At 36.0% G+C, this 26182-nt stretch overlaps 7 protein-coding genes and 1 non-coding gene across 12 annotated transcripts in view; 7 read left to right on the plus strand and 1 right to left on the minus strand.

Annotated features, from left to right (window-relative positions):
* The window catches only part of LOC109090363 (small G protein signaling modulator 1-like), a 39046-nt gene extending 37618 nt beyond the window's left edge, over positions 1 to 1428 (plus strand). For all 3 annotated transcript variants that reach the window (XM_042723623.1, XM_042723625.1, XM_042723626.1), the window contains 2 exons: positions 293 to 460; positions 691 to 1428. In XM_042723623.1, coding sequence (XP_042579557.1) covers positions 293 to 460; positions 691 to 779 — 257 coding nt within the window. In that variant the 3' untranslated portion in view covers positions 780 to 1428. The remainder of the gene's footprint in view (positions 1 to 292; positions 461 to 690) is intronic.
* A 3820-nt stretch (positions 1429 to 5248) lies between these two features.
* Positions 5249 to 5321, minus strand: trnak-uuu. Its single transcript has one exon. It is a non-coding gene; the product is annotated as a tRNA-Lys (tRNA).
* Positions 5322 to 5348: 27 nt separating this feature from the next.
* Positions 5349 to 7992, plus strand: LOC109090361 (glutamyl-tRNA(Gln) amidotransferase subunit C, mitochondrial). 2 transcript variants are annotated; one of them, XM_042723630.1, is made up of 6 exons: positions 5349 to 5705; positions 5853 to 5903; positions 6689 to 6858; positions 7130 to 7233; positions 7470 to 7538; positions 7855 to 7992. In XM_042723630.1, exons 1-5 carry the CDS (start codon positions 5538 to 5540, stop codon positions 7529 to 7531), a joined length of 555 nt encoding a protein of 184 aa, XP_042579564.1. In that variant the 5' UTR covers positions 5349 to 5537; the 3' UTR covers positions 7532 to 7538; positions 7855 to 7992. The 2 variants fall into 2 exon arrangements, with proteins under 2 accessions (XP_042579564.1, XP_042579563.1); XM_042723629.1 differs by lacking the exon at positions 7855 to 7992 and having other exon boundaries at positions 7470 to 7693.
* LOC109083172 (polyubiquitin-like) lies at positions 7891 to 8949 on the plus strand. Its single transcript, XM_019097997.2, has 2 exons — positions 7891 to 8050; positions 8159 to 8949. The coding sequence occupies exons 1-2, from the start codon at positions 8039 to 8041 to the stop codon at positions 8621 to 8623; spliced, it is 477 nt and encodes a 158-aa protein (XP_018953542.1). The 5' UTR covers positions 7891 to 8038; the 3' UTR covers positions 8624 to 8949.
* Positions 8950 to 9327: 378 nt separating this feature from the next.
* Positions 9328 to 15659, plus strand: LOC109083177 (polyubiquitin-like). Of its 2 annotated transcripts, XR_006154818.1 has the most exons (4): positions 9328 to 9489; positions 9620 to 10124; positions 10170 to 10325; positions 15388 to 15659. XR_006154818.1 is itself a non-coding variant. In XM_042723631.1 (3 exons), the coding sequence occupies exon 2, from the start codon at positions 9623 to 9625 to the stop codon at positions 10091 to 10093; it is 471 nt and encodes a 156-aa protein (XP_042579565.1). In that variant the 5' UTR covers positions 9328 to 9489; positions 9620 to 9622; the 3' UTR covers positions 10094 to 10124; positions 10170 to 10594. The 2 variants fall into 2 exon arrangements, 1 of the variants encoding a protein (XP_042579565.1); XM_042723631.1 differs by lacking the exon at positions 15388 to 15659 and having other exon boundaries at positions 10170 to 10594.
* LOC109083178 (polyubiquitin 12) lies at positions 14420 to 26098 on the plus strand. The gene is given in 5 exon segments (XM_042723632.1): positions 14420 to 14581; positions 14705 to 14892; positions 14894 to 15198; positions 15237 to 15277; positions 25702 to 26098. Coding segments are annotated over 2 exon segments (468 nt in total). The 5' UTR covers positions 14420 to 14581; positions 14705 to 14707; the 3' UTR covers positions 15177 to 15198; positions 15237 to 15277; positions 25702 to 26098.
* On the plus strand, positions 19486 to 20361 carry LOC109083174 (polyubiquitin-like). Its single transcript, XM_019097999.2, has 2 exons — positions 19486 to 19646; positions 19770 to 20361. The coding sequence occupies exon 2, from the start codon at positions 19773 to 19775 to the stop codon at positions 20241 to 20243; it is 471 nt and encodes a 156-aa protein (XP_018953544.1). The 5' UTR covers positions 19486 to 19646; positions 19770 to 19772; the 3' UTR covers positions 20244 to 20361.
* LOC122134051 (polyubiquitin-like) lies at positions 24856 to 26098 on the plus strand. The gene is made up of 2 exons (XM_019098007.2): positions 24856 to 25017; positions 25140 to 26098. Exon 2 carries the CDS (start codon positions 25143 to 25145, stop codon positions 25611 to 25613), a length of 471 nt encoding a protein of 156 aa, XP_018953552.2. The 5' UTR covers positions 24856 to 25017; positions 25140 to 25142; the 3' UTR covers positions 25614 to 26098.
* Positions 26099 to 26182: the final 84 nt, after the last annotated feature.

Below are 26182 nucleotides of genomic sequence, written 5' to 3' on the forward strand. Positions count from 1 at the left end.
ATTATAATGATATTCGGCTAAGCACAAAGCTTTACTCACATTAATGGACATGTGCTTTATGAGAGAAATATTTAATTTCATTAAAGCCCTCTTATATTAAAAACTAGAAAATGAGCTTCTGTCCATGGCCAAGCTTATAAACCAATTCAGAAATGACAGCTCCCCCTGCTGTCCATGCAGACTGTTTAAGTTATGACTGAAACAGAAATATCTCCAGCTTTGACTCTATTCAAATTTGAACAAAAAATTTCTATCGCCATCTTTGCCTAACATACATATTTCAATTCTTCAGAGTTGGTGTATGATGATGTGTTCGCTGTTTGGGAGGTCATCTGGGCGGCTAAGTGTGTCTCCTCCAGCCATTTTGGGCTCTTCATTGCTCTTGCATTGGTGGAAATATACAGAGACATCATTCTAGAAAACAATATGGACTTCACAGACATCATCAAGTTTTTTAATGGTAATTATATATTCATTATAACCCTGGTATGGTAACATAAATCTGAATGTCATAAACCTCTATTGAAAAAAAATAATATAAAGACATCAGCAACAAGCATATAAGGTAGCTATATATATAGCCCTTCACAAGCATTTCAAATCTAAAGAAAAGAGGATTGTGTAACCAAAATCCACCACCATAGTCAATATTAAATAAATGCATACTCATATCAACTTTTTTTTTTACAGAAATGGCTGAGCATCACAATATCAAGCAAATTCTGACTCTGGCTCGAGACCTGGTTTGCAGAGTGCAGACGCTTATAGAGAACAAGTAACTCTGAAACCTCTCACCTCTGTTGTTTAAATCATGTTCACAGTGTAACCCATCAGCCCTTGCTACAAAACAACAGGGAACATTTGGCCAAAGTTTAATGAGATTCATGGTAACATTTCCAATGCCAAACTTCTGATCTACCTGCAATCAGTCAGTGTGCAATTTTAATAGAGTCATCTGGCTCTTTAATCAGGTTTACTGAACATCATAGTAGATAAAATTGTATAAGCAGATGCTGCTAATGAGTGGTCATTCACTGTTTGACATGGATTTTCATCCTGTGTCTAAAATGCAGTCAGGATTACCAGTCACTAGTGACTCATGGGCTCTGTTCCAAAACCTAGTGAGCTGCCTTGCTGTCTACTGCCTACATAAACTGAAACTGAACATCACCAATGACTGATTTGTTTCCAATTTGATTCCAGTAGAATTTGGTGTTAGTATGTTTTTAAGCTAATATAATGACACATACTGTACATAGCACACACACACACATTCTGAGTAGAATAGTCAGTTTAAATCAGATTTAAAGGCACAATATGTAAGTTTTCGCCGCTAGATGGCGCGTATTCAAAACAAACAAAGAAACAAAGGCGTAATTTGATGACGTTGTGACTGAGTGTGGAATCATGGGAGTTATCATCTTCATCACCACAGCCGATGCAATCCGGCAGAAATCATGTTCATGGATGAGCTAATGGTTCGAAAGCAGCAGAGCTTTTATTATGCCACAGTATGCTGAAAGCTGTTGTTCCGGTCGTGAGTATGTGGGGTAAAGCAGCGCTGTTGTATCATACTAGATACATTTGAAAGTTCTGTTATAATGCTACTCTGTGCGGTCGTCACCTGTCTGATAAAACCGAGCGGCAACCTCCCGCTCTCTCTCGTGAAGCCAACAAGGAAGTGACTAAAACTGCAATTCATCGACTAGTCTCCCGCTCCTGGCTGCAAAAGGGAGTCAGTCCCATAGACTCCCCATGTTAAAATGCTCAACTTTACAGCAGAAAAAAAAAACGTTTACAGCCTGGTGCAAAAAATGATTTTGGTCTATATAGCTAATTTTGCCCTTCATGACAACTGTGGGGGGTGAATTCTTTTTTATAACTCATCCATTTAAATTATATTAAGCCTTAAAGTTCTGCATAATTAAGGGCGTGGCCACTTGAGTGACAGGTCGATTGCCGCTGCTGACTGTGCCGTCGAGCTAGGTGGGCGTGGCTTCAGCAACCAGCTCCCGCCTTTTTGCCTATTTTCGATTATCCGGGAGAGTTGCATGGTGACACGCTGCCAAGATGGCGACGGCCCGCTCCGCACACTATGTGCTTCTTCAGGAGTCTACGGGTGACGTCACGGACACAACGCCCATGTTTTTATACAGTCTATGTATAAAATGCATAGCATATTAAAGCGTCTTTGGTGTTTTCATGTTTTCTACAAAACAAAATCAGAAATCAAGAGTGTATGACGTCATTTGGCAGGCGGCACAATGACACTATAGACACGGTCCGTGTCGCTAGTTAAAATTGCTTATTTCTCTGGATTTAAACATTCTTCGAATCATTTGGGATAATGTAAGTACACAAGTCAGCAAAATATATTACGCTGTTCTAGTGGTTTTTGCATATTTTAATAAAAAAATTTTACATATTGTGCCTTTAAACTTTTATTGATACTTGCCAGCATTGTTGGGCAGTAACGCATTACTTTCATGGAGAAAAATGTAACGTAACTAGTATTGTAACTAATTACTTTTGAAATAAAGTAATCAGAACAGTAACGTGATTCATTTTAAAAGGAGTAATCAGTAATTTGATTAAATTTTAAAAGGAGTAACTTGCCCAACACTGCTTGCCAGTGAAAACAAGTATTTTAAAACATTTTCTTCATTCATGTCATGCTGTCTTAATATTTGACCAGTAGAACATATCTTAGAAAGCAGTATCATGTTGCAGAAGTGTGCCTATGATGCCTTAAAATGCTGCCTATGTAGGCAGCTCACTAGGTTTTTAAATAGAGCAATAGTTCAGGAGTTTAGGTCAGGTGCATTTTATTGCTAAGAGACGCTCACACTAGATTTCATGCTGCATTTGCTTTCACATATATGGAGTGCACATGTACACTGCTGTTCAAAAGTTTGCGATCAGTCTGTTGTTTTTTTTTTTGTTTTTTTTTACGTTTTTGGAAGTCTAATGCACACCAAGGCAGCATTTTTTTTCTTTAAAAAATGCAGTAATAACAGTACTAAAAAACGATATAAAATAACTTTTTACTATTTTAATTTATTTTAAAATGTCATTTATTCCTGTGATTTTCTGAATTTTCAGCATCATTAAACCAGTCTTCAGTGTCACGTGGTACTTTAGAATAACTGATGCTGCCTAATATGTTTGTGGAGAATACTAATGTACATCATTTATTTGAAATATAAATCTTTTGTAACATTATAAATGTCTTTACTGTTCATTTTAATGCTTTAAATTATTCCTTTGTGAATAACAGTATTACTAAAACCTTTTGAACAGTAGTGTATTCATAGATTTTCCATCATGTACTGCATACAAATTTAAATTAAAAAGACGTTTGATTTGAAATGCCGTGAGAAACTGTAGCAGATTTATGTCGTTGATAGTATATATTATATTTAAACATTTCATTTTATGTATAATATATTGATCCTTGAGAGTATGATACGTTGTTACAGATATTTGTGACATCTGAAATAAATAGGGATGATTTTTCTTGCCTAAAATCTAGTGTTAGCGCCTTCTTAAAGCTTCTGTATGACCTGCACACTTTATTAGTATTCTGATGTGCCACTTTTAATATTCTATGGATTTTCTTGTGTACAACTGTAGCAGTAGAGGGCGCTGTGCTTTTAGTCGACTGACCTTCTGCATGTGTTTCTGTAACCTGCTTATTTCCGAGTCAGTGTGTTTACTGTGAGTTGTTTCAATGAATCAGATCAGGTTATTGTATCACGCAGAAAATTATTAGACAATACCAAGGAATGCCTCTAGGTATTAGATTTAGAACAGAAAAAAAATTGTGCGTAAAATGATTCTCTTTTGTGTTACAGAACTGAATAATGATTTGGGTTTTTCATGGGTTTATGTCATGTTTGAGTCAGTACTGTGTTTCAGTGCATTGGTGTCATTTTTTCAGTCAGCCTATGAATACTTGGCATTAGGATTTCTTTTTTAGATTTGATGTTTGTGTAGGAGTGTGTGTGGACCGGGACAACTCACAATCACTACCACAAGGCCTTGTCTGCTTGATGTATTCTTGCTGTTTGTGGACTGTACAGAAAAATATGCTATATGCTATATTTATTATATAGAGAGAATCTATATTATTAACTTTGGTGTCGTTGCCTACGTGGTTTTCAGAATGGACACTAATATTCACACAAAGAAACGAAAATCATCAGTGCTCTTATTTATTTTTCATTATGAAATTGTTGTATAAAATGTACATTGCATTTCTTCATCCACACTAACCACACACCTCTGCTACAGATCTAATATTATAGTACCTCATAACATGTTGTAATCACAATGAAGTATTGATCCTATGATTAAACCAGTACAGCTGTGGGTCTGAAACCTTTGGTGTATACACAATGAGGTGCAATCGCAAAGTGTATCGAATCCCAAGTATCATTTTTCATGTGTCTGATCCGTAGCACAAGGCTAAAAATGTCCATTTAAGCAGGAATAGTAAAGCAGATCAAAATCAAAGTGTATTCCAAACTTCTGTGAACACATGAATTTGCATCTAATCTGCATAATTTATGTGATCCGAAATGAGCAGGTGTTAATAATTCTGCGGCATTGAATCTTGTTGATTTCTTCATGTGCAAAATATATTCTAAGAAGAGGAAAAAAAAACTCATTTATAATTTGTATGTGTTGTTACGTATTTATTTAAATCTGAATGTATGCATTTTGTCTGTTTTTATGTGAATGTTCTTGCTACACTGTGGACAATTACTACAAAGTGTTAAATTCTTAATATATATTAAATGGTAAATGTACTTATTTAAAAAAACAAAATAAAATGGAATTGTTCTTATTTTTCCAACCAATATAATCATCATATTCCTGCTTCTGTAGGCAAGTGTGTGTGTGTGCATATATAAAAAATATAAATTTTATTCATAATTTTATATATATATTTATTATTATTATTATTATTTGTAATTGTTTTTTTTGTTTTTTTTGTTGTTGTTCATGCAAGAGTATATTATATACAAAATTTGAGTTTCATCATTGAGTTTCGTTAGTAGAATTTATGGTGTCTATCTAAAAATTACATTTTTTTTATTATTTTTTTTAATAACATATAGATGTATAATTAGGTTAATTGCAAATATAACATATACAGTATATAGTCATACATAAATAGTCAAACGGTTGATTTTTGCATTGTCTGTGCCTGCCTATTTCTCAAAAAGGCTGATTAAAAATGTTCCGCCCGAACAGGGACTTGAACCCTGGACCCTCAGATTAAAAGTCTGATGCTCTACCGACTGAGCTATCCGGGCTCTTGTAGAGAGCTACTGCAACACCTCTATCAGAACATACTGAGTACAGACTTCTAGACAACTTCCGGGAACGTAGATTCTCCCCCATTCTTTATTTTTTGGTAGGACGTCTGTAGTTATGTGTCCTTCGCAATAGATAAATCCTTATAGTTTTAACTCTGTTCATTCGACTCGGCGCGCACAGCAACGTGACAACTTTTGGAACGTCATTTTAACATGTTTTGTAAATGTGCAGCGCGAGCTTCAAGTGCGCTGCGGCCTGCGAATCCTCGGTGTGGAGTATTAACGCTGCCCGCTCTAAGCAATACCGCATTGGGCAGCGGAACGTTCTGGTCACGGCGGACATGCAAACGGGAATCAAGTAACTCCGCCTGGAATTCCAAGGTAAAGCGTTCTTAATTTGCAGACGGTTGTGTTGGGATGAATAAATGTAAGATTTAAATTAACCCATCAGTAGGTGAGCAAATGTTTTATGCTGAACATATTATCCAACGCTAATACAAATATTTCACACATTGTTAAATTCTTCAGGTTCCTCAGGCACCCACATGGGAGCCCATAGCAGAAAATCAGCTTGCATCGGTAAGGCCTCTTTCTGCACGCACGTTAACGCAGCTTATAACGCTGTACTCATGAAAAACAGGAACGTGCAGTAGGTGTGGAGTTATTGATATGTAACCACTGGAGGGAGCGAGAGGAACACTGATGTGCCAGTGAGCTTTATACATCTAAAGTTGTTTCAGACTTTTCAGAAAAAGCACGCAAATACAGTTTGAATCCAGAGTCTTTATTCACAAGACATGACAGTATGTGGCACTGGGGCAAAATGTGCACCCCTTACAATTTTGCCACTAAATATTTTTCCTTGCCTAGTTGACAACCCAAGCAAAAAGTGGCACGACTGGAGCATTGTAACAGAAGCCCTCATAAAGATAAAGCTTTGACTTTTTTTTTTACAATGTTTTTTGAACCTTGCAGTAGATGGCAGCAGAAAATCATGAAACTGAACAGCACTCCACTGTAATAATTATGTGTAAAGTTCTGCACTAAACAGCGATTATAGTCATTGATAACGTAATATTATTTCTGTTTATAGATTATTCTGTACATATTTAGTTTGTCTGTTTTGTACATACATTTTATATAATTAGGCCTATATATATAAACATTCACAAACACACATTTACAGTATAATTTAGCTTGGTGTGTGTATATATATATATATATATATATATATAGTGCTTTAGTATTTTGTTTATTTTGTTTTTAAGACTACTTGGCAATCAATCTCATTCTGATATAAAAATGAAGAATTTATGTTTTCCAAAAAGACATAACAATATAACCAAGTGTCATTTTATTTGCAGCCAACAAGAGTCTCACCAGATTTAGTGGACAAGTTGGAGAGATTGGCCCTTGTTGACTTTGGCAGTAAAGAAGGGGTGGACTGTCTGGAGAAAGCCATTAGATTCACTGATCAGCTTCATGTCATTAATACTGATGGTGTGGAGCCGATGGATTCAGTTCTAGAGGACAGGTGCTTAAGAATCCCGCTGATGCTCACATCAGCTCGTATAAGTTATGTGACAGTGTGCTAGTTGTTCTGTGTACCACTTGGTTATCCATTGAATTTAGACCATTTTTGATGGTGTTTTCATTTGCTGACTGTTAATATTGTTTAAAAACACATTTATGTTTGCTATATTTTCTCAATGCAAAATGGTGGTTGCTCTTCCCAGACACTCAAAGTGTGTTTGCTCATAGCACAGTGTCAGCAGTGTTTCCCTTGAACTTCCTGTTGTGTACAGAGAGCTGTATTTGAGAGATGATTTGGTAACAGAGGGTGAGTGTGCGGAGGAGCTGCTCCAGCTGGCCAAACACACAGTAGAGGAGTACTTTGTTGCACCTCCAGGTAAAAAAACAAAAACAAACTATGACTAAAAAGACAAGATGTTCTATGAGAACTTAAGAACAAATGTATCGCCATTCTAACATTTAGTATTGAGGTTTGTATAGTTTATTGATTTAACCAGAGAAGGCCTGAACAAGAATTCTTTTTTTTTTTTTTTTTTTTTTTTTTTTTTTTTTATATAATTAATTGAATATGTGTACTGCTTATGAATAATCAATCTTTCTTTTTTAATGCAGGGAACATCCCACTGCCTAAGAGAGAAGAGAGATCTGCTATGCTTAAACACTCTGAATTTTGACTGAAAAGTAACATTGGCTCTGACTTGCGTTATAATAAATATGTATTTTTATCTTGTGTACTATGTCTTGTAATGTTCCGAAAATATTTAAGGAAATGGGTGATGCATTTCTATCACTCATGGTCCCTTTATATTGATTGATTAAATAAATAAATCAAACACGAGTTTGGACAAACTTTTTTTATTTGTCTAATATACATGAAAGACAATCAGAATTCTGTGTATATATATATATATGAATGCTTCAGGGTTTGGTTCTGATGTAACTGAACAAGCATGCATCGTTGGACTTTGCTGAACTATAATCTGCTGATCAATGTCAGGCCTTCATCCGTGATGAAGAGGAATGGAAACAGAAAGTGACGTTGTGAAGTTTTCAGAAACGAAACATCATTGTTTATGGGCGGGACTTAAGATGAGGCTTTAAATGCACACCTCCGTCCAGAGACACCTTATTTAAGGCTGGAGTGATTTACCTGACTTCAAACAGATTATTCAGCAGAAGATATGAACAGCTCGGTAAGTTGCATGAAAATATATGAAAACAGCATATAATAAAAACTCAGATTTCAAATATGCTAAGGATGCTGTGATAGTTTTTAATACTTGTAATTCATATTTTGACAGGTAATGGAACTTAAAATAAAACTGATGGGAGGAGATGAGAGGAGTCTGGAAGTGAGAGGTGATCCCACGGTTGGTGAACTCAAGCAGCTCATTTCTGAGCTCTTCAGAGAGCCTCCTTACAAACAGAGGCTTTCTGTCGAGAACGGTTCCCTTATCAGCCTTGATTCCAGAAAACTCAGCGAATACGGTTTGCATTCAGGCTCAGTTGTGATCCTGCTCATCAGCAAACCTTTCCAGGTTTTTGTTCAAAATGAAAAAGGCGGAATAGGAACGTATGATGTTGATGTCAATGAGACCGTAGATCAGCTTCAGACTAAGATCTACAACAAAGAGAGAGTCCCAGAGGATCAGCAGAAACTGATTTACAAAGGCAAAGGGCTGGAGTCTGGCAAGAAGCTGCAAGACTACAACATCACGTCAGGAGACACCATTTACATGACTCTCCGTCTGCGAGGAGGTTTATAGAGATCAGCACGACCGGGATTTATAACTGATCCAATTCATTCATAAATAAACACTAAATTTTCCAAAATAGAAAAGTCATACTGAAAGACTCGGTCTGGAGAAGATTATCTGTAAATGCACATTCATGCATGTTTATTACCTATTCTATTTAATATGTAGTGTCAGAATATTTATTTTATTTTGATTTAATGTATTCATGTCATTTATTAAACTGATATAGTCTGGAATAAGTGTAAATTTATTCATACAGTTCCAGTTTAAGATGTCTAACTTTTAAGATTTCTGGCTAACATTTGTTGTTAAATAAAAAGTAAATGCTCAAACTAGTCTTGTGTATTTTGTATGTTTTATTGGCTTGTTATGCCACTGCCTCGGAACATAACTCAAAACTTCAGATTAAAACATAAAAAATATAAAAAATGGTTATGTTCAAAGAATCACATTTTGGTGAGTTTTTCTGTGACTTTTAGACTTTTTAAAATATAATTGTAAGTAACTGCTTATATTTTCTGTCGCAACCATGAACTCAACTCATTTACACAAATTGTAAATAAATAGTTGCAACACTATTATTTGACTGAGGGGATAATTCAGTCTTAGTTTGAGCGCTGAACATCCTGTTGATCAGTGATTTCTCAGGACTTACATCAGCGATTTGGTGAGAATGGAAACCTAAAGTGACTGAGCAAGGTTTTGGAAACGAAACATTGTTTTGAGGCGGGGCTTGAGCTGACGCTTTATATATTCATGTCTTTGCTCATTGTAACCAGAGGCACATTATTAGAAGTCGGTGCGACTTACAAGACTTACTGAAGATAACATCCAGCGAAAGCCATATTCAGCGAAGCTTTTGAACAACCAGCCAGGTGAGCCGCATACCTATGAAAATATTGATCATTAATATTAACTCTAATCTCCAGTTTTAAGTGACTAAATGGTGCTGTAGGCTAGTTGTCAAATAATTTGAAATATTTTATATTTTATCTGATTTGAAAGGCGATGGAACTGACAGTAAGACTGCTGGGCGGAGATGTGAAGCGTCTGGAGGTGAGCGGTGAAGCCACAGTTGGTGAACTGAAGAAACTCATTTCTCAGATCTACGGAGAGCCTCCTTACAAACAGAAGCTGTCTGCCGATAACGGTTCGCATATCAGCCTCGAGGATGAGTCTCGAACCCTCAGCAGTTACGGTCTGCACTCTGGATCAGTGGTCAGTCTGCTCATCACCCACCCCGGACCTTTCCAAGTGTTCGTCAGGAATGAGAAGGGCCAGACCGGGACGTATGAAGTTGATATCAATGAGACCGTAGATCTGCTCCAGGCTAAGATCTACCGCAAAGAGAGAGTCCCCGTGGACCAGCAGAGACTGATTTTCAACGGAAGACAGCTGGAGTCTGGCAGAAAGTTGCAGGAATACGACATCACCCCAGGAAGCACCATTCACATGACTCTCCGTCTGCGAGGAGGCTGACCGGATAAATGTGTGCAAAAAGGACTAAAAAGTGTTCTCAAAAAGGACTAAAAAGTGTTCTCATGTGTACTAAAAAGTGTTCTCGTTATATATTTTAATGATGTAGCTATAAGATAGGCTTATTATACTCGCTATCAAAATGTTGTGTTTTTTTCTTCATAATGTCTTTAGAACTCATGCAATTTCATTGTTGGTTATTTATCTGCAGATGTCTTCAGGGTAACATATTCAGGTGTCCTTGTTACACGTTACATGTACTTACTATTATAATAACAGTAAATTATGCATAATTACATGCAAGTGACCCTAATCCTAACCTTAACCATATAGTAAGTACATGTAGTTAATTCATATTACTCAGTACTTAAATGTATAATTACACTGTAAAAAGGACACCTTAAAATAGTTAATAAATTCCATTGTATATAACTGTATCTTTTATCATTATGAATGATTTTTCACTGTGACTAAAATAATAAATACTCCAATCATTCCCATGAAGAAAGTTTCAGTATTGACTTTTTTTTTTTTTGTAGTTCATTGGTTCTCAAGTTTTTGTGATTTACTGAATAAGATGATAGAAAAGATGGCGGTGCGTCCACACACAGCAGCTTCTCTCTGTGCCGTCTAGATTTGATCTGTATCTATCTGTATTTTTAGGCTCTACTGTTAGTGTTATCTGCATGCACCAAGGGTCTGAGAGTAACGCAATTTTAATTATCTGTATGTATGTACTGTACATGTGGAAGAATTGACAATAAAGCAGACTTGACTTGACTTGAAGATTGTTTAAAATTCACAATTTGCCAAAAAAGCCTGCCATAACTAGAAAACGTTAATTCTTTATAAAATGAAAGTGGAATTTTATTAATTTACATGATGTCCAGGTCTGTAAATCATACTCAGGATTCCTCATATATCTAGGTTTTCTAAAGGATCCCTGATTCTTCAAAGGAAAAATAAATAAATAAAATAAGATAAGAAATATCTTTAGCTCATACTAATACTTGAACTACTGATCTTGCCATTTGAGGATAAACTAGATCTAAATATTTCATCACAATTCACACACTTATTCACAATGCGAGACACAAACTTGTCACATGAGGTGTTTACACTCGCACACAGGAAGGAAGACATTCTTACAATTCCAGAAAAGATCATTGTGGGGATTTTATTTGTCTCCTGTTGTCATTCTGTCATGTCCTGATGTAAAAAGCAAACTTAAACAATTCTATAAAATGTTTTGTCAAAGTCATAAAAAAGGGAGACATGTTTCCAGAGACCAAATACATAACATGGTATAAGACACATGATAATAAATGGAAAGTGTTCAGTCTTCTCTGACTGATACGCTGCACTAAGTTCTGCACATATCAGAGTGGGTGTGGTTGCTCTCTGTAGGGTGTGTCTCGGATCACCTGGGTTTCCCTCGTCATGTGATCATGGGGAAAACCCTCTCTTACCAATGATTCACTCAGACGCAGAATGGAAAACGAAGGTTGTGTAAGTAGCTGTCAATGAAACACCTTTTCGTTTTTTGTTGGCAACAAATCTAAAGTCAAAATGATTCAACATTATTATAAAATAAATATTTTATGGTCTCTTCACCGAAAGGTTCTTTGGGGAACCAAAAACAGTTATTTTCTATACTATCACTGTGAAAACTCCCACTTGGAACCTTTATTATTGAGTATAATTGCACAGTTAATGGATGTTAGACAAACAAGTAAAGAAAAAATAGTAAAAGTAATAATAGTAGAAGCATTAGAGAATAAGTACATAAATCACATTGATTCAAACTACAAAATCTCACTATGACGTAATTCTCGTGAGATTTCAAGCTCTGAACACACCTGTATGTTTGTACCTTACGTCATGTTTATGGCCTGTGATGCTCACTGCTTTTCTGAAGTATGGAAACAGAAAGCTGCTGAATAATCACTGAAAAGGAAACTCAGCGTGGGAGTGAGTTTCAAAACAATCATGAATATTTAGAACTGATTGTGTGTTTATGAATGAGGCAACTTCATTTTTACAACAAAAAAAGTTATAAATATATTTTATTTGTTAACTTTAGAGCTGCTATAAATGCTGTGTAAAATGTGCCTTTCACATTTTTTAATACAATAATATAACCTTCTTTAAAACACTGTCATACAGTAAAGAGCCTTTAAATCATAATATTAAGTGAATTAAAATAGATTTTTTATTGGTGTGCGTGTGTGTGCGCTGGTAATTTTTTTGAACCAAAGTCAAAAATCTGTTATAATTGTTATATTGTGTTATATTAGACAGCAACTTGTCTTTTGAAAATCATATTTCCCATGTTACAAAAACAGCATTCTTCCATCTTAGAAACATTGCCAAGCTACGAAACGTTACCTGTTTCTGATGCAGAGAAGCTAGTTAATGTATTCATGACCTCTAGACTGGACTATAGTAATGCACTGGTGCTTGTCCTGCATCTTCAATAAACAAGCCACAGGTAGTCCAAAATGCAGCGGCTAGAGTCCTTACCAGGTCAAGAAAATATGATCATATCACCCCAATTTTACAGTCTCTCACTGGCTACCTGTTAAGTTCCGTATCAATTACAAAATGTTATTACTTACCTATAAGGCCGTTAATGGGTACTCCTGCGTACCTAACTAGTCTTCTACCATGCTGCAACCCATCACGCTCCCTAAGGTCGCAAAACTCTGGACTTTTGATAGTACCTAGGATAGCAAAGTCCACTAAAGGAGGTAAAGGTTTTTCGCATTTGGCTCTCCAACTCTGGAATAGTCTTCCTGATAACATTCGGGGTTCAGACACACTCTCTCTGTTTAAATCTAGATTAAAGACACATCTGTTTGGCCAAGAATTAAAATAATGCATCTCATAATCTTGTACTGCAGTTATATCTAAACAAAAACACATTACTATTCTTTAGCTTGGGTTAAACAAATCGATTTTGCTTGGTCGGAACAGCAGCTACGCTAATTATGTCTCTATTTATTGACATCCCGTGGTAACTAGGAATTACACAAGCTTCAGTCTGGATCCAGCCCTTACAAACACCTGAGAAGATATGATGCCAACCCTGAAACAACATACAGATTAACACTGACAGATTATTGTTGTTTTAATTTACCCATGAGTAACAAATACACATTTTGTGACAAAACTGACAAAGAAGTAGCTTCCACCCAAACATATATTAATTGCCTCTCATGTGAGATAATTCAAAATAGTTCCTTGGTAAATGAACTTTATTTCAACTTTGTAGCCACATGGCTGCTTTAGCTTCAAAAGTGTCTTCAGAATATTTAGTGAAGGAAAAGCTCATACTGGGCAATAAACAAAAACACTGTTCATACTATAAATAGCACATAAACGAGATTGGCACGTCTCAGGTGGAACTGATTGGACTGTATCATAGTACGGATGGACAGCAGGCATAATTAACGGCAAACTACACCAGAACACAAAACAAAACTGTGACCTTGAACTGCAGTGTAGTCACAAATGGAGGTGTATTCACTCTTTATGACATGCTTCACTTTACCTGGATTTCCCCAATCACCAGGTGCAACATTTTCACATTCTAATGATCTCTGATTTCCTGTTAAGTGTGAATGAAACTCTCAAGTAGATGACTAATTATTTTTTTTTTTTTGTTACACTTATTATTTAAAGTTAATTTTGATGCTTATGAGTAAGATAAACTAGGAAGAAAGGAAAGGAAAGTACTAAACTATATACTGTTATAAACTATAAAACTTTATAACAGTATATAACTATAAAAGTGTATGAACTATACACTGATTTTAATGTAGATTAAAGAAAACAAATATGGGATAGCTATAAGAAACAAAAACAGAACGTTCTCCTAGTGTTAATTTGGTTCCTGCAGTTTTTTTTTAATTGTTTGGTACATTAATTTAACATGTTTGTTTGTTTGTTTGTTTGATTACCCATGCATCCAAGTAAGAAAATTATCTGCGGGTTACCAGAACGTTGCAAGAATGTGTTTTTACCTGCAGGGAACCAATAGGCCTACAGAACGTTCTATAATGGTTATTTCTATTTCAAGAACGTTTTGGGACCCACAAATGGTTGGCTGCGTAAATTTAGCTAAAATAAATAAATAAATAAATGGATGAATGAATGAATGAATGAATGGATGTATGGGTGGATAAATTAATATTTAATATCTGAAATTTATTTATTTATTTATTTATTGAGCTGAACATCCTGTTGATCAATGATTTCTCAGGACTTACATCAGCGATTTGGTGAGAATGGAAACCGAAAGTGACTGAGCAAGTTTTTGAAAAGGAAACATTGTTTTGAGGCGGGGCTTGAGCTGACGCTTTATATATTCATGTCTTTGCTCATTGTAACCAGAGGCACATTATTAGAAGTCGGTGCGACTTACAAGACTTACTGAAGATAACATCCAGCGAAAGCCATATTCAGCGAAGCTTTTGAACAACCAGCCAGGTGAGCCGCATACCTATGAAAATATTGAGCCTTAATATTAACTCTAATCTCCAGTTTTAAGTAACTAAATGGTGATGTAGTTGTCAAATTTAAAAATATTTTATATTTGATCTCATTTGAAAGGCGATGGAACTGACAGTAAGACTGCTGGGCGGAGATGTGAAGCGTCTGGAGGTGAGCGGTGAAGCCACAGTTGGTGAACTGAAGAAACTCATTTCTCAGATCTTCGGAGAGCCTCCTTACAAACAGAAGCTGTCTGCCGATAACGGTTCGCGTATCAGCCTTGAGGATGAGTCTCGAACCCTCAGCAGTTAGTCTGCACTCTGGATCAGTGGTCAGTCTGCTCATCACCCACCCCGGACCTTTCCAAGTGTTCGTCAGGAATGAGAAGGGCCAGACCGGGACGTATGAAGTTGATATCAATGAGACCGTAGATCAGCTCCAGGCTAAGATCCACCGCAAAGAGAGAGTCCCCGTGGACCAGCAGAGACTGATTTTCAACGGAAGACAGCTGGAGTCTGGCAGAAAGTTGCAGGAATACGACATCACCCCAGGAAGCACCATTCACATGACTCTCCGTCTGCGAGGAGGCTGACCGGATAAATGTGTGCAAAAAGGACTAAAAAGTGTTCTCAGGATTAATGTGTGCAAAAAGGACTAAAAAGTGTTCTCGTTATATATTTTAATGATGTAGCTATAAGATAGGCTTATTATACTAGCTATCAAAATGTTGTGTTTTTTTTCTTCATAATGTCTTTACATTGTTGGTTATTTATCTGCAGATGTCTTCAGGGTAACACATTCAGGTGTCCTTGTTACACGTTACATGTACTTACTATTATAATAACAGTAAATTATGCATAATTACATGCAAGTGACCCTAATCCTAACCTTAACCATATAGTAAGTACATGTAGTTAATTCATATTACTCACTACTTGAAATGTATAATTACACTGTAAAAAGGACACCTTAAAATGAAATTAATAAATTCCATTGTATGCAACTGTATCTTTTATCATTATGAATGATTTTTCACTGTGACTAATATAATAAATACTCCAATCATCCCCATGAAGAAAGTTTCAGTATTGACATTTTTGTAGTTCAGTGTTTCTAAAGTTTTTGTGATTTACTGAATAAGATGATAGTAATTATGGTGGTGAGTGTTTAAGTAGCAGCTTCTCTCTGTGCCGTCTAGATTTGATCTGTATCTATCTGTATTTTTAGGCTCTACTGTTAGTGTTATCTGCATGCACCAAGGTCTGAGAGTAACGCAATTTTAATTATCTGTATGTATGTACTGTACATGTGGAAGAATTGACAATAAAGCAGACTTGACTTGACTTGACTTGGTCGTTGTTTGTTTTTAAAGTTTTTGTGTTTTGCTTGTCATAACTAGTAAATGTTAATTCTTTATAAAATGAAAGTGGAATTTTGTTAATTTACATGACGTCCAGGTCTGTAAATCATACTCAGGATTCCTCATATATCCAGGTTTTCCAAAGGATCCCTGATTCTTCAAAGAAAAAAAATAAATAAAAATAAGATAAGAAATATCTTTAGCTCATACTAATACTTGAACTACTGATCTTGCCATTTGAGGATAAACTAGATCTAAATATTTCATCACAATTCACACACTTATTCACAATGCGAGACACAAACTTGTCACATGAGGTGTTTACACTCGCACACAGGAAGGAAGACATTCTTACAATTCCAGAAAATATCAGTGTGGGGATTTTATTTGTCTCCTGTTGTCATTCTGTCATGTCCTGATGTAAAAAGCAAACTTAAACAATTCTATAAAATGTTTTGTCCAAGTCATAAAAAAGGGTGACATGTCTCCAGAGACCAAATACATAACATGGTATAAGACACATGATAATAAATGGAAAGTGTTCAGTCTTCTCTGACTGATACGCTGCACTAAGTTCTGCACATATCAGAGTGGGTGTGGTTGCTCTCTGTAGGGTGTGTCTCGATCACCTGGGTTTCCCTCGTCATGTGATCATGGGGAAAACCCTCTCTTACCAATGATTCACTCAGAAGCAGAATGGAAAATAAACAATGTGTAACTAGCTATCAATGAAACACCTTTTCGTTTTTTGTTGGCAACAAATCTAAAGTCAACATATTATAAAATAAATATTTTATGATCTCTTCACCGAAAGGTTCTTTGGGGAACCAAAAACAGTTATTTTCTATACTATCACTGTGAAACTCCCACTTGGAACCTTTATTATTGAGTGTTGAGTATAATTGCATAGTTAATGGATGTTACACAACAAGTAAAGAAAAAATAGTAAAAGTAATAATAGTAGAAGCATTAGAGAACAAGTACATAAATCACATTGGTTCAAACAACAAAATCTCACTATGACGTAATTCTCGTCAGTCCATTCAAGCTCTGAACACACCTGCATGTTTGTACCTTACGTCATGTTTATGGCCTGTGATGCTCACTGCTTTTCTGAAGTATGGAAACAGAAAGCTGCTGAATAATCACTGAAAAGGAAACTCAGCGTGGGAGTGAGTTTCAAAACAATCATGAATATTTAGAACTGATTGTGTGTTTATGAAAGAGGCAACTTCATTTTTACAACAAAAAAAGTTATAAATATATTTTATTTGTTAACTTTAGAGCTGCTATAAATGCTGTGTAAAATGTGCCTTTCACATTTTTTAATACAATAATATAACCTTCTTTAAAACACTGTCATACAGTAAAGAGCCTTTAAATCATAATATTAAGTGAATTAAAATAGATTTTTTTATTGGTGTGCGTGTGTGTGCGCTGGTAATTATTTTGAACCAAAGTCAAAAATCTGTTATAATAGTTATATTGTGTTATATTAGACAGCAACTTGTCTTTTGAAAATCATATTTCCCATGTTACAAAAACAGCATTCTTCCATCTTAGAAACATTGCCAAGCTACGAAACGTTACCTGTTTCTGATGCAGAGAAGCTAGTTAATGTATTCCTCTAGACTGGACTATTGTAATGCACTGCTAGGTGCTTGTCCTGCATCTTCAATAAACAAGCCACAGGTAGTCCAAAATGCAGCGGCTAGAGTCCTTACCAGGTCAAGAAAATATGATCATATCACCCCAATTTTACAGTCTCTGCACTGGCTACCTGTTAATTTCCGTATCAATTACAAAATATTATTACTTATCTATACGGCCCTTAATGGGTACTCCTGCGTACCTAACTAGCCTTCTACCATGCTACAATCCATCACGCTCCCTAAGGTTGCAAAACTCTGGGCTTTTGATAGTACCTAGGATAGCAAAGTCCACTAAAGGAGGTAAAGGTTTTTTGCATTTGGCTCCCAAACTCTGGAATAGTCTTCCTGATAACATTCGGGGTTCAGACACACTCTCTCTGTTTAAATCTAGATTAAAGACACATCTGTTTGGCCAAGAATTAAAATAATGCATCTCATAATCTTGTACTGCAGTTATATCTAAACAAAACCACATTACTATTCTTTAGCTTGGGTTAAACAAATCAATTTTGCTTGGTCGGAACAGCAGCTACGCTAATTATGTCTCTATTTATTGACATCCCGTGGTAACTAGGAATTACACAAGCTTCAGTCTGGATCCAGCCCTTACAAACACCTGAGAAGATATGATGCCAACCCTGAAACAACATACAGATTAACACTGACAGATTATTGTTGTTTTAATTTACCCATGAGTAACAAATACACATTTTGTGACAAAACTGACAAAGAAGTAGCTTCCACCCAAACATACATTAATTGCCTCTCATGTTCAATAATTCAAAATAGTTTCTTGGTAAATGAACTTTTATTTCAACTTTGTAGCCACATGGCTGCTTTAACTTCAAAAGTGTCTTCAGAATATTTAGTGAAGGAAAAGCTCATCCTGGGCAATAAACACAAACACTGTTCATACTATAAATAGCACATAAACGAGATTGGCACGACTCAGGTGGAACTGATTGGACTGTGTCATAGTACGGATGGACAGCAGGCATAATTAACCGCAACCAACACCAGAACACAAAACAAAACTGTGACCTTGAACTGCAGTGTAGTCACAAATGGAGGTGTATTCACTCTTTATGACGTGCTTCACTTTACCTGGATTTCCCCAATCACCAGGTGCAACATTTTCACATTCTAATGATCTCTGATTTCCTGTTAAGTGTGAATGAAACTCTCAAGTAGATGACTAATTATTTTTTTTTTTGTTGTTACACTTATTATTTAAAGTTAATTTTGATGCTTATGAGTAAGATAAACTAGGAAGAAAGGAAAGGAAAGTACTAAACTATATACTGTTATAAACTATAAAACTTTATAACAGTATATAACTATAAAAGTGTATGAACTATACACTGATTGTAATGTAGATTAAAGAAAACAAATATGGGATAGCTATAAGAAACAAAAACAGAACGTTCTCCTAGTGTTAATTTGGTTCCTGCAGCAGTTTTTTTTTAATTGTTTGGTACATTAATTTAACATGTTTGTTTGTTTGTTTGTTTGATTACCCATGCATCCAAGTAAGAAAATTATCTGCGGGTTACCAGAACGTTGCAAGAATGTGTTTTTACCTGCAAGGAACCAATAGGCCTACAGAACGTTCTATAATGGTTATTTCTATTTCAAGAACGTTTTGGGACCCACAAATGGTTGGCTGCGTAAATTTAGCTAAAATAAATAAATAAATAAATGGATGAATGAATGAATGAATGAATGAATGGATGGATGGGTGGATAAATTAATATTTAATATCTGAAATTTATTTATTTATTTATTTATTGAGCTGAACATCCTGTTGATCAATGATTTCTCAGGACTTACATCAGCGATTTGGTGAGAATGGAAACCGAAAGTGACTGAGCAAGTTTTTGAAAAGGAAACATTATTTTGAGGCGGGGCTTGAGCTGACGCTTTATATATTCATGTCTTTGCTCATTGTAACCAGAGGCACATTATTAGAAGTCGGTGCGACTTACAAGACTTACTGAAGATAACATCCAGCGAAAGCCATATTCAGCGAAGCTTTTGAACAACCAGCCAGGTGAGCCGCATACCTATGAAAATATTGAGCCTTAATATTAACTCTAATCTCCAGTTTTAAGTAACTAAATGGTGATGTAGTTGTCAAATTTAAAAATATTTTATATTTGATCTCATTTGAAAGGCGATGGAACTGACAGTAAGACTGCTGGGCGGAGATGTGAAGCGTCTGGAGGTGAGCGGTGAAGCCACAGTTGGCGAACTGAAGAAACTCATTTCTCAGATCTTCGGAGAGCCTCCTTACAAACAGAAGCTGTCTGCCGATAACGGTTCGCGTATCAGCCTCGAGGATGAGTCTCGAACCCTCAGCAGTTACGGTCTGCACTCTGGATCAGTGGTCAGTCTGCTCATCACCCACCCCGGACCTTTCCAAGTGTTCGTCAGGAATGAGAAGGGCCAGACCGGGACGTATGAAGTTGATATCAATGAGACCGTAGATCAGCTCCAGGCTAAGATCCACCGCAAAGAGAGAGTCCCCGTGGACCAGCAGAGACTGATTTTCAACGGAAGACAGCTGGAGTCTGGCAGAAAGTTGCAGGAATACGACATCACCCCAGGAAGCACCATTCACATGACTCTCCGTCTGCGAGGAGGCTGACCGGATAAATGTGTGCAAAAAGGACTAAAAAGTGTTCTCAAAAAGGACTAAAAAGTGTTCTCGTTATATATTTTAATGATGTAGCTATAAGATAGGCTTATTATACTAGCTATCAAAATGTTGTGTTTTTTTCTTCATGATGTGTTTATTATTCTTGCTATTTAATTGTTGTGTATTTATCTGCAGATGACTTCAGGGTAACACATTCAGGTGTCCTTGTTACACGTTACATGTACTTACTATTATAATAACAGTAAATTATGCATAATTACATGCAAGTGACCCTAATCCTAACCTTTACCATATAGTAAGTACATGTAGTTAATCAATATTACTCAGTACTTAAATGTATAATTACACTGTAAAAAGGACACCTTAAAATAAAGTTAATAAATTCCATTGTATATAACTGTATCTTTTATCATTATGAATGATTTTTCACTGTGACTAATATAATAAATACTCCAATCATTCCAATGAAGAAAGTTTCAGTATTTACTTTTTTTTGTAGTTCAGTGGTTCTCAAGTTTTTTTGATTTACTGAATAAGATGATAGAAAAGATCACACGCAGCGTCTTCTCTCTGTCCCATCTAGATTTGATCTGTATCTATCTGTATTTTTAGGCTCTACTGTTAGTGTTATCTGTATGCACCAAGGCTTTAAGATTAATGCAATTTCAATTCTCTGTATGTATGTACTGTACATGTGGAAGAATTGACAATGAAGCAGACTTGACTTGACTTGACTTGAAGATTTTTTAAAATTCACAATTTGCCAAAAAGCCTGCCATAACTAGTAAACGTTAATTCTTTATAAAATGAAAGTGGAATTTTGTTAATTTACATGACGTCCAGGTCTGTAAATCATACTCAGGATTCCTCATATATCCAGGTTTTCCAAAGGATCCCTGATTCTTCAAAGAAAAAAAATTAATAAAAATAAGATAAGAAATATCTTTAGCTCATACTAATACTTGAACTACTGATCTTGCCACTTGAGGACAAAATAGATCTATGTTAACAAATATTTCATCACAATTCACACACTTATTCACAATGCGAGACACAAACTTGTCACATGAGGTGTTTTCACTCGCACACAGGAAGGAAGACATTCTTACAATTCCAGAAAATATCAGTGTGGGGATTTTATTTGTCTCCTGTTGTCATTCTGTCATGTCCTGATGTAAAAAGCAAACTTAAACAATTCTATAAAATGTTTTGTCCAAGTCATATAAAAAAGGGTGACATGTCTCCAGAAACCAAATACATAACATGGTATAAGACACATGATAATAAATGGAAAGTGTTCAGTCTTCTCAGACTGATACGCTGCAGTAAGTTCTGCACATATCAGAGTGGGTGTGGTTGCTCTCTGTAGGGTGTGTCTCGATCACCTGTGTTTCCCTCGTCATGTGATCATGGGGAAAACCCTCTCTTACCAATGATTCACTCAGACGCAGAATGGAAAATGAATGAAGGTTGTGTAAGTAGCTGTCAATGAAACACCTTTTCGTTTTTTGTTGGCAACAAATCTAAAGTCAAAATGATTCAACATTATTATAAAATAAATATTGGATGATCTCTTCACCGAAAGGTTCTTTGAGGAAACCAAAAATGGTTCTTTTCTATACTATAACTGTGAAAACTCCCACTTGGAACCTTTATTATTGAGTGTTGAGTATAATTGCACAGTTAATGGATGTTACACAAACAAGTAAAGAAAAATAGTAAAAGTAATAATAGTAGAAGCATTAGAGAACAAGTACATAAATCACATTGGTTCAAACAACAAAATCTCACTATGACGTATTTCTTGTCCATGAGATTTCAAGCTCTGAACACACCTGCATGTTTGTACCTCACGTCATGTTTATGGCCTGTGATGCTCACTGCTTTTCTTAAGTATGGAAACAGAAAGCTGCTGAATAATCACTGAAAAGGAAACTCAGCGTGGGAGTGAGTTTCAAAACAATCATGAATATTTAGAACTGATTGTGTGTTTATGAAAGAGGCAACTTCATTTTTACAACAAAAAAAGTTATAAATATATTTTATTTGTTAACTTTAGAGCTGCTATAAATGCTGTGTAAAATGTGCCTTTCACATTTTTGAATACAATAATATAACCTTCTTTAAAACACTGCCATACAGTAAAGAGCCTTTAAATCATAATATTAAGTGAATTAAAATAGATTTTTTTATTGGTGTGCGTGTGTGTGCGCTGGTAATTATTTTGAACCAAAGTCAAAAATCTGTTATAATAGTTATATTGTGTTATATTAGACAGCAACTTGTCTTTTGAAAATCATACTTTCTATGTTACAAAAACAGCATTCTTCCATCTTAGAAACATTGCCAAGCTACGAAACGTTACCTGTTTCTGATGTAAAAAAGATAGTTAATGTATTCATGACCTCTAGACTGGACTATTGTAATGCACTGCTAGGTGCTTGTCCTGCATCCTCAATAAACAAGCTACAGGTAGTCCAAAATGCAGCGGCTAGAGTCCTTACCAGGTCAAGAAAATATGATCATATCACCCCAATTTTACAGTCTCTGCACTGGCTACCTGTTAAGTTCCGCATCAATTACAAAATATTATCACTCACCTATAAGGCCCTTAATGGTTTAGCTCCTGCGTACCTAACTAGTCTTCTACCATGCTGCAATCCATTACGCTCCCTAAGGTCGCAAAACTCTGGGCTTTTGATAGTACCTAGTAGAGCAAAGTCCACTAAAGGAGGTAAAGGTTTTTCGCATTTGGCTCCCAAACTCTGGAATAGTCTTCCTGATAATGTTCGGGGTTCAGACACACTCTCTCTGTTTAAATCTAGATTAAAGACACATCTGTTTGGCCAAGAATTAAAATAATGCATCTCATAATCTTGTACTGCAGTTATATCTAAACAAAAACACATTACTATTCTTTAGCTTGGGTTAAACAAATCACTTTTGCTTGGTCGGAACAGCAGCTACGCTAATTATGTCTCTATTTATTGACATCCCGTGGTAACTAGGAATTACACAAGCTTCAGTCTGGATCCAGCCCTTACAAACACCTAAGAAGAGATGATGCCAACCCTGAAACAACATACAGATTAACATTGACAGATTATTGTTGTTTTAACTGACCCATGAGTAACAAATACACATTTTGTGACAAAACTGACAAAGAAGTAGCTTGCACCCAAACATATATTAATTGCCTCTCATGTTAAATAATTCAAAATAGTTCCTTGGTAAATGAACTTTTATTTAAACTTTGTAGCCACATGGCTGCTTTAGCTTCAAAAGTGTCTTCAGAATATTTAGTGAAGGAAAAGCTCATCCTGGGCAATAAACACAAACACTGTTCATACTATAAATAGCACATAAACGAGATTGGCACGTCTCAGGTGGAACTGATTGGACTGTATCATAGTATGGATGGACAGCAGGCATAATTAACGGCAAACTACACCAGAACAGAAAACAAAACTGTGACCTTGAACTGCAGTGTAGTCACAAATGGAGGTGTATTCACTCTTTATGACGTGCTTCACTTTACCTGGATTTCCCCAATCACCAGGTGCAACATTTTCACATTCTAATGATCTCTGATTTCCTGTTAAGTGTGAATAAAACTCTCAAGTAGATGACTAATTAATTTTTTTTTGTACATTTATTTTTTAAAGTTAATTTTGATGCTCATGTGTAAGATAAACTACGAAGAAAGGAAAGGACTAAACGATATGCTGTTATAAACTATAAAACTTTATAACAGTATAACTAAGCATATGATTTTAATGTAGATTAAAGAAAACAAATATGGGATAGCAATAAGATACAAAAACAGAACGTTCTCCTAGCGTTCATATGGTTCCTGCAGGTTTTTATTTATTTATTTTTTTTAATTGTTTGTTTGTTTATCCATGCATTCAAGTTAGAAAATTATCTGCGGGTTACCAGAACGTTGCAAAAATGTGTTCTTACCTGCAGGGAACCAATAGGCCTACAGAACGTTCTATAATGGTTATTTTTTTTAGAACCTTTTGGGACCCACAAATGGTTGGCTGCGTAAATTTAGCTAAACGGGATTAATAAATAAATAAATTGTGGAAAATGTCCCACATTTTAAAATGTGGGAAGTCGTGGCCTAATGGTTAGAGAGTCGGACTCCCAATCGAAGGGTTGTGAGTTCGAGTCTCAGGCCGGCAGGAATTGTGGGTGGGGGGAGTGCATGTACAGTTCTCTCTCCACCTTCAATACCATGACTTAGGTGCCCTTGAGCAAGGCATCGAACCCCCAACTGCTCCCCGGGCGCTGCAGCATAAAATTGCCTGCTTGTGTGTTCACAGTGTGTGTGTGTGTGTTCACTGCTCTGTGTGTGTGCACTTCGGATGGGTTAAATGCAGAGCACGAATTCTGAGTATGGGTCACCATACTTGGCTGAATGTCACGTCACTTTCACTTAAATGGATGAATGAATGGATAAATTAATATTTCATATCTGAATCTTTTTTTTTTTTTTGAGCTGAACATCCTGTTGATCAATGATTTCTCAGGACTTACATCAGCGATTTGGTGAGAATGGAAACCGAAAGTGACTGAGCAAGTTTTTGAAAAGGAAACATTGTTTTGAGGCGGGGCTTGAGCTGACGCTTTATATATTCATGTCTTTGCTCATTGTAACCAGAGGCACATTATTAGAAGTCGGTGCGACTTACAAGACTTACTGAAGATAACATCCAGCGAAAGCCATATTCAGCGAAGCTTTTGAACAACCAGCCAGGTGAGCCGCATACCTATGAAAATATTGAGCATTAATATTAACTCTAATCTCCAGTTTTAAGTAACTAAATGGTGATGTAGTTGTCAAATTTGAAATCTTTTATATTTGATCTCATTTGAAAGGCGATGGAACTGACAGTAAGACTGCTGGGCGGAGATGTGAAGCGTCTGGAGGTGAGCGGTGAAGCCACAGTTGGTGAACTGAAGAAACTCATTTATCAGATCTTCGGAGAGCCTCCTTACAAACAGAAGCTGTCTGCCGATAACGGTTCGCGTATCAGCCTTGAGGATGAGTCTCGAACCCTCAGCAGTTACGGTCTGCACTCTGGATCAGTGGTCAGTCTGCTCATCACCCACCCCGGACCTTTCCAAGTGTTCGTCAGGAATGAGAAGGGCCAGACCGGGACGTATGAAGTTGATATCAATGAGACCGTAGATCTGCTCCAGGCTAAGATCCACCGCAAAGAGAGAGTCCCCGTGGACCAGCAGAGACTGATTTTCAACGGAAGACAGCTGGAGTCTGGCAGAAAGTTGCAGGAATACGACATCACCCCAGGAAGCACCATTCACATGACTCTCCGTCTGCGAGGAGGCTGACCGGATAAATGTGTGCAAAAAGGACTAAAAAGTGTTCTCAAAAAGGACTAAAAAGTGTTCTCTTTATGTTTGTTAATGATGTAGCTAAATACGACAGGCTTATTATACTCGCTATCAAAATGTTGTGTTTTTTTCTTCATAATGTCTTTAGAATTCATGCAATTCCATTGTTGGTTATTTATCTGCAGATGTCTTCAGGGTAACACATTCAGGTGTCCTTGTTACACGTTACATGTACTTACTATTATAATAACAATAAAGTTATTAAAACAGTAAATAGTAAGTACATGTAGTTAATTAATATTACTCAGTACTTAAATGTATAATTACACTGTAAAAAGGACACCTTAAAATAAAGTGTAGCCTAACCCTCTTCAGAACTCATGTAGGCTAATTCCATTGTATATAACTGTATCTTTTATCATTATGAATGATTTTTCACTGTGACTAAAATAATAAAAACTTCAATCATTCCCATGAAAAAAGTTTCAGTATTGACTTTTTTTGTAGTTCAGTGGTTCAGTTTTTCTGTTTTACTGAATAAGATTTTTTAAAATGCACAATTTCCC

The sequence above is a fragment of the Cyprinus carpio genome, chromosome B5 (assembly GCF_018340385.1).
Source record: "Cyprinus carpio isolate SPL01 chromosome B5, ASM1834038v1, whole genome shotgun sequence".
Lineage (NCBI taxonomy): Eukaryota > Metazoa > Chordata > Actinopteri > Cypriniformes > Cyprinidae > Cyprinus > Cyprinus carpio.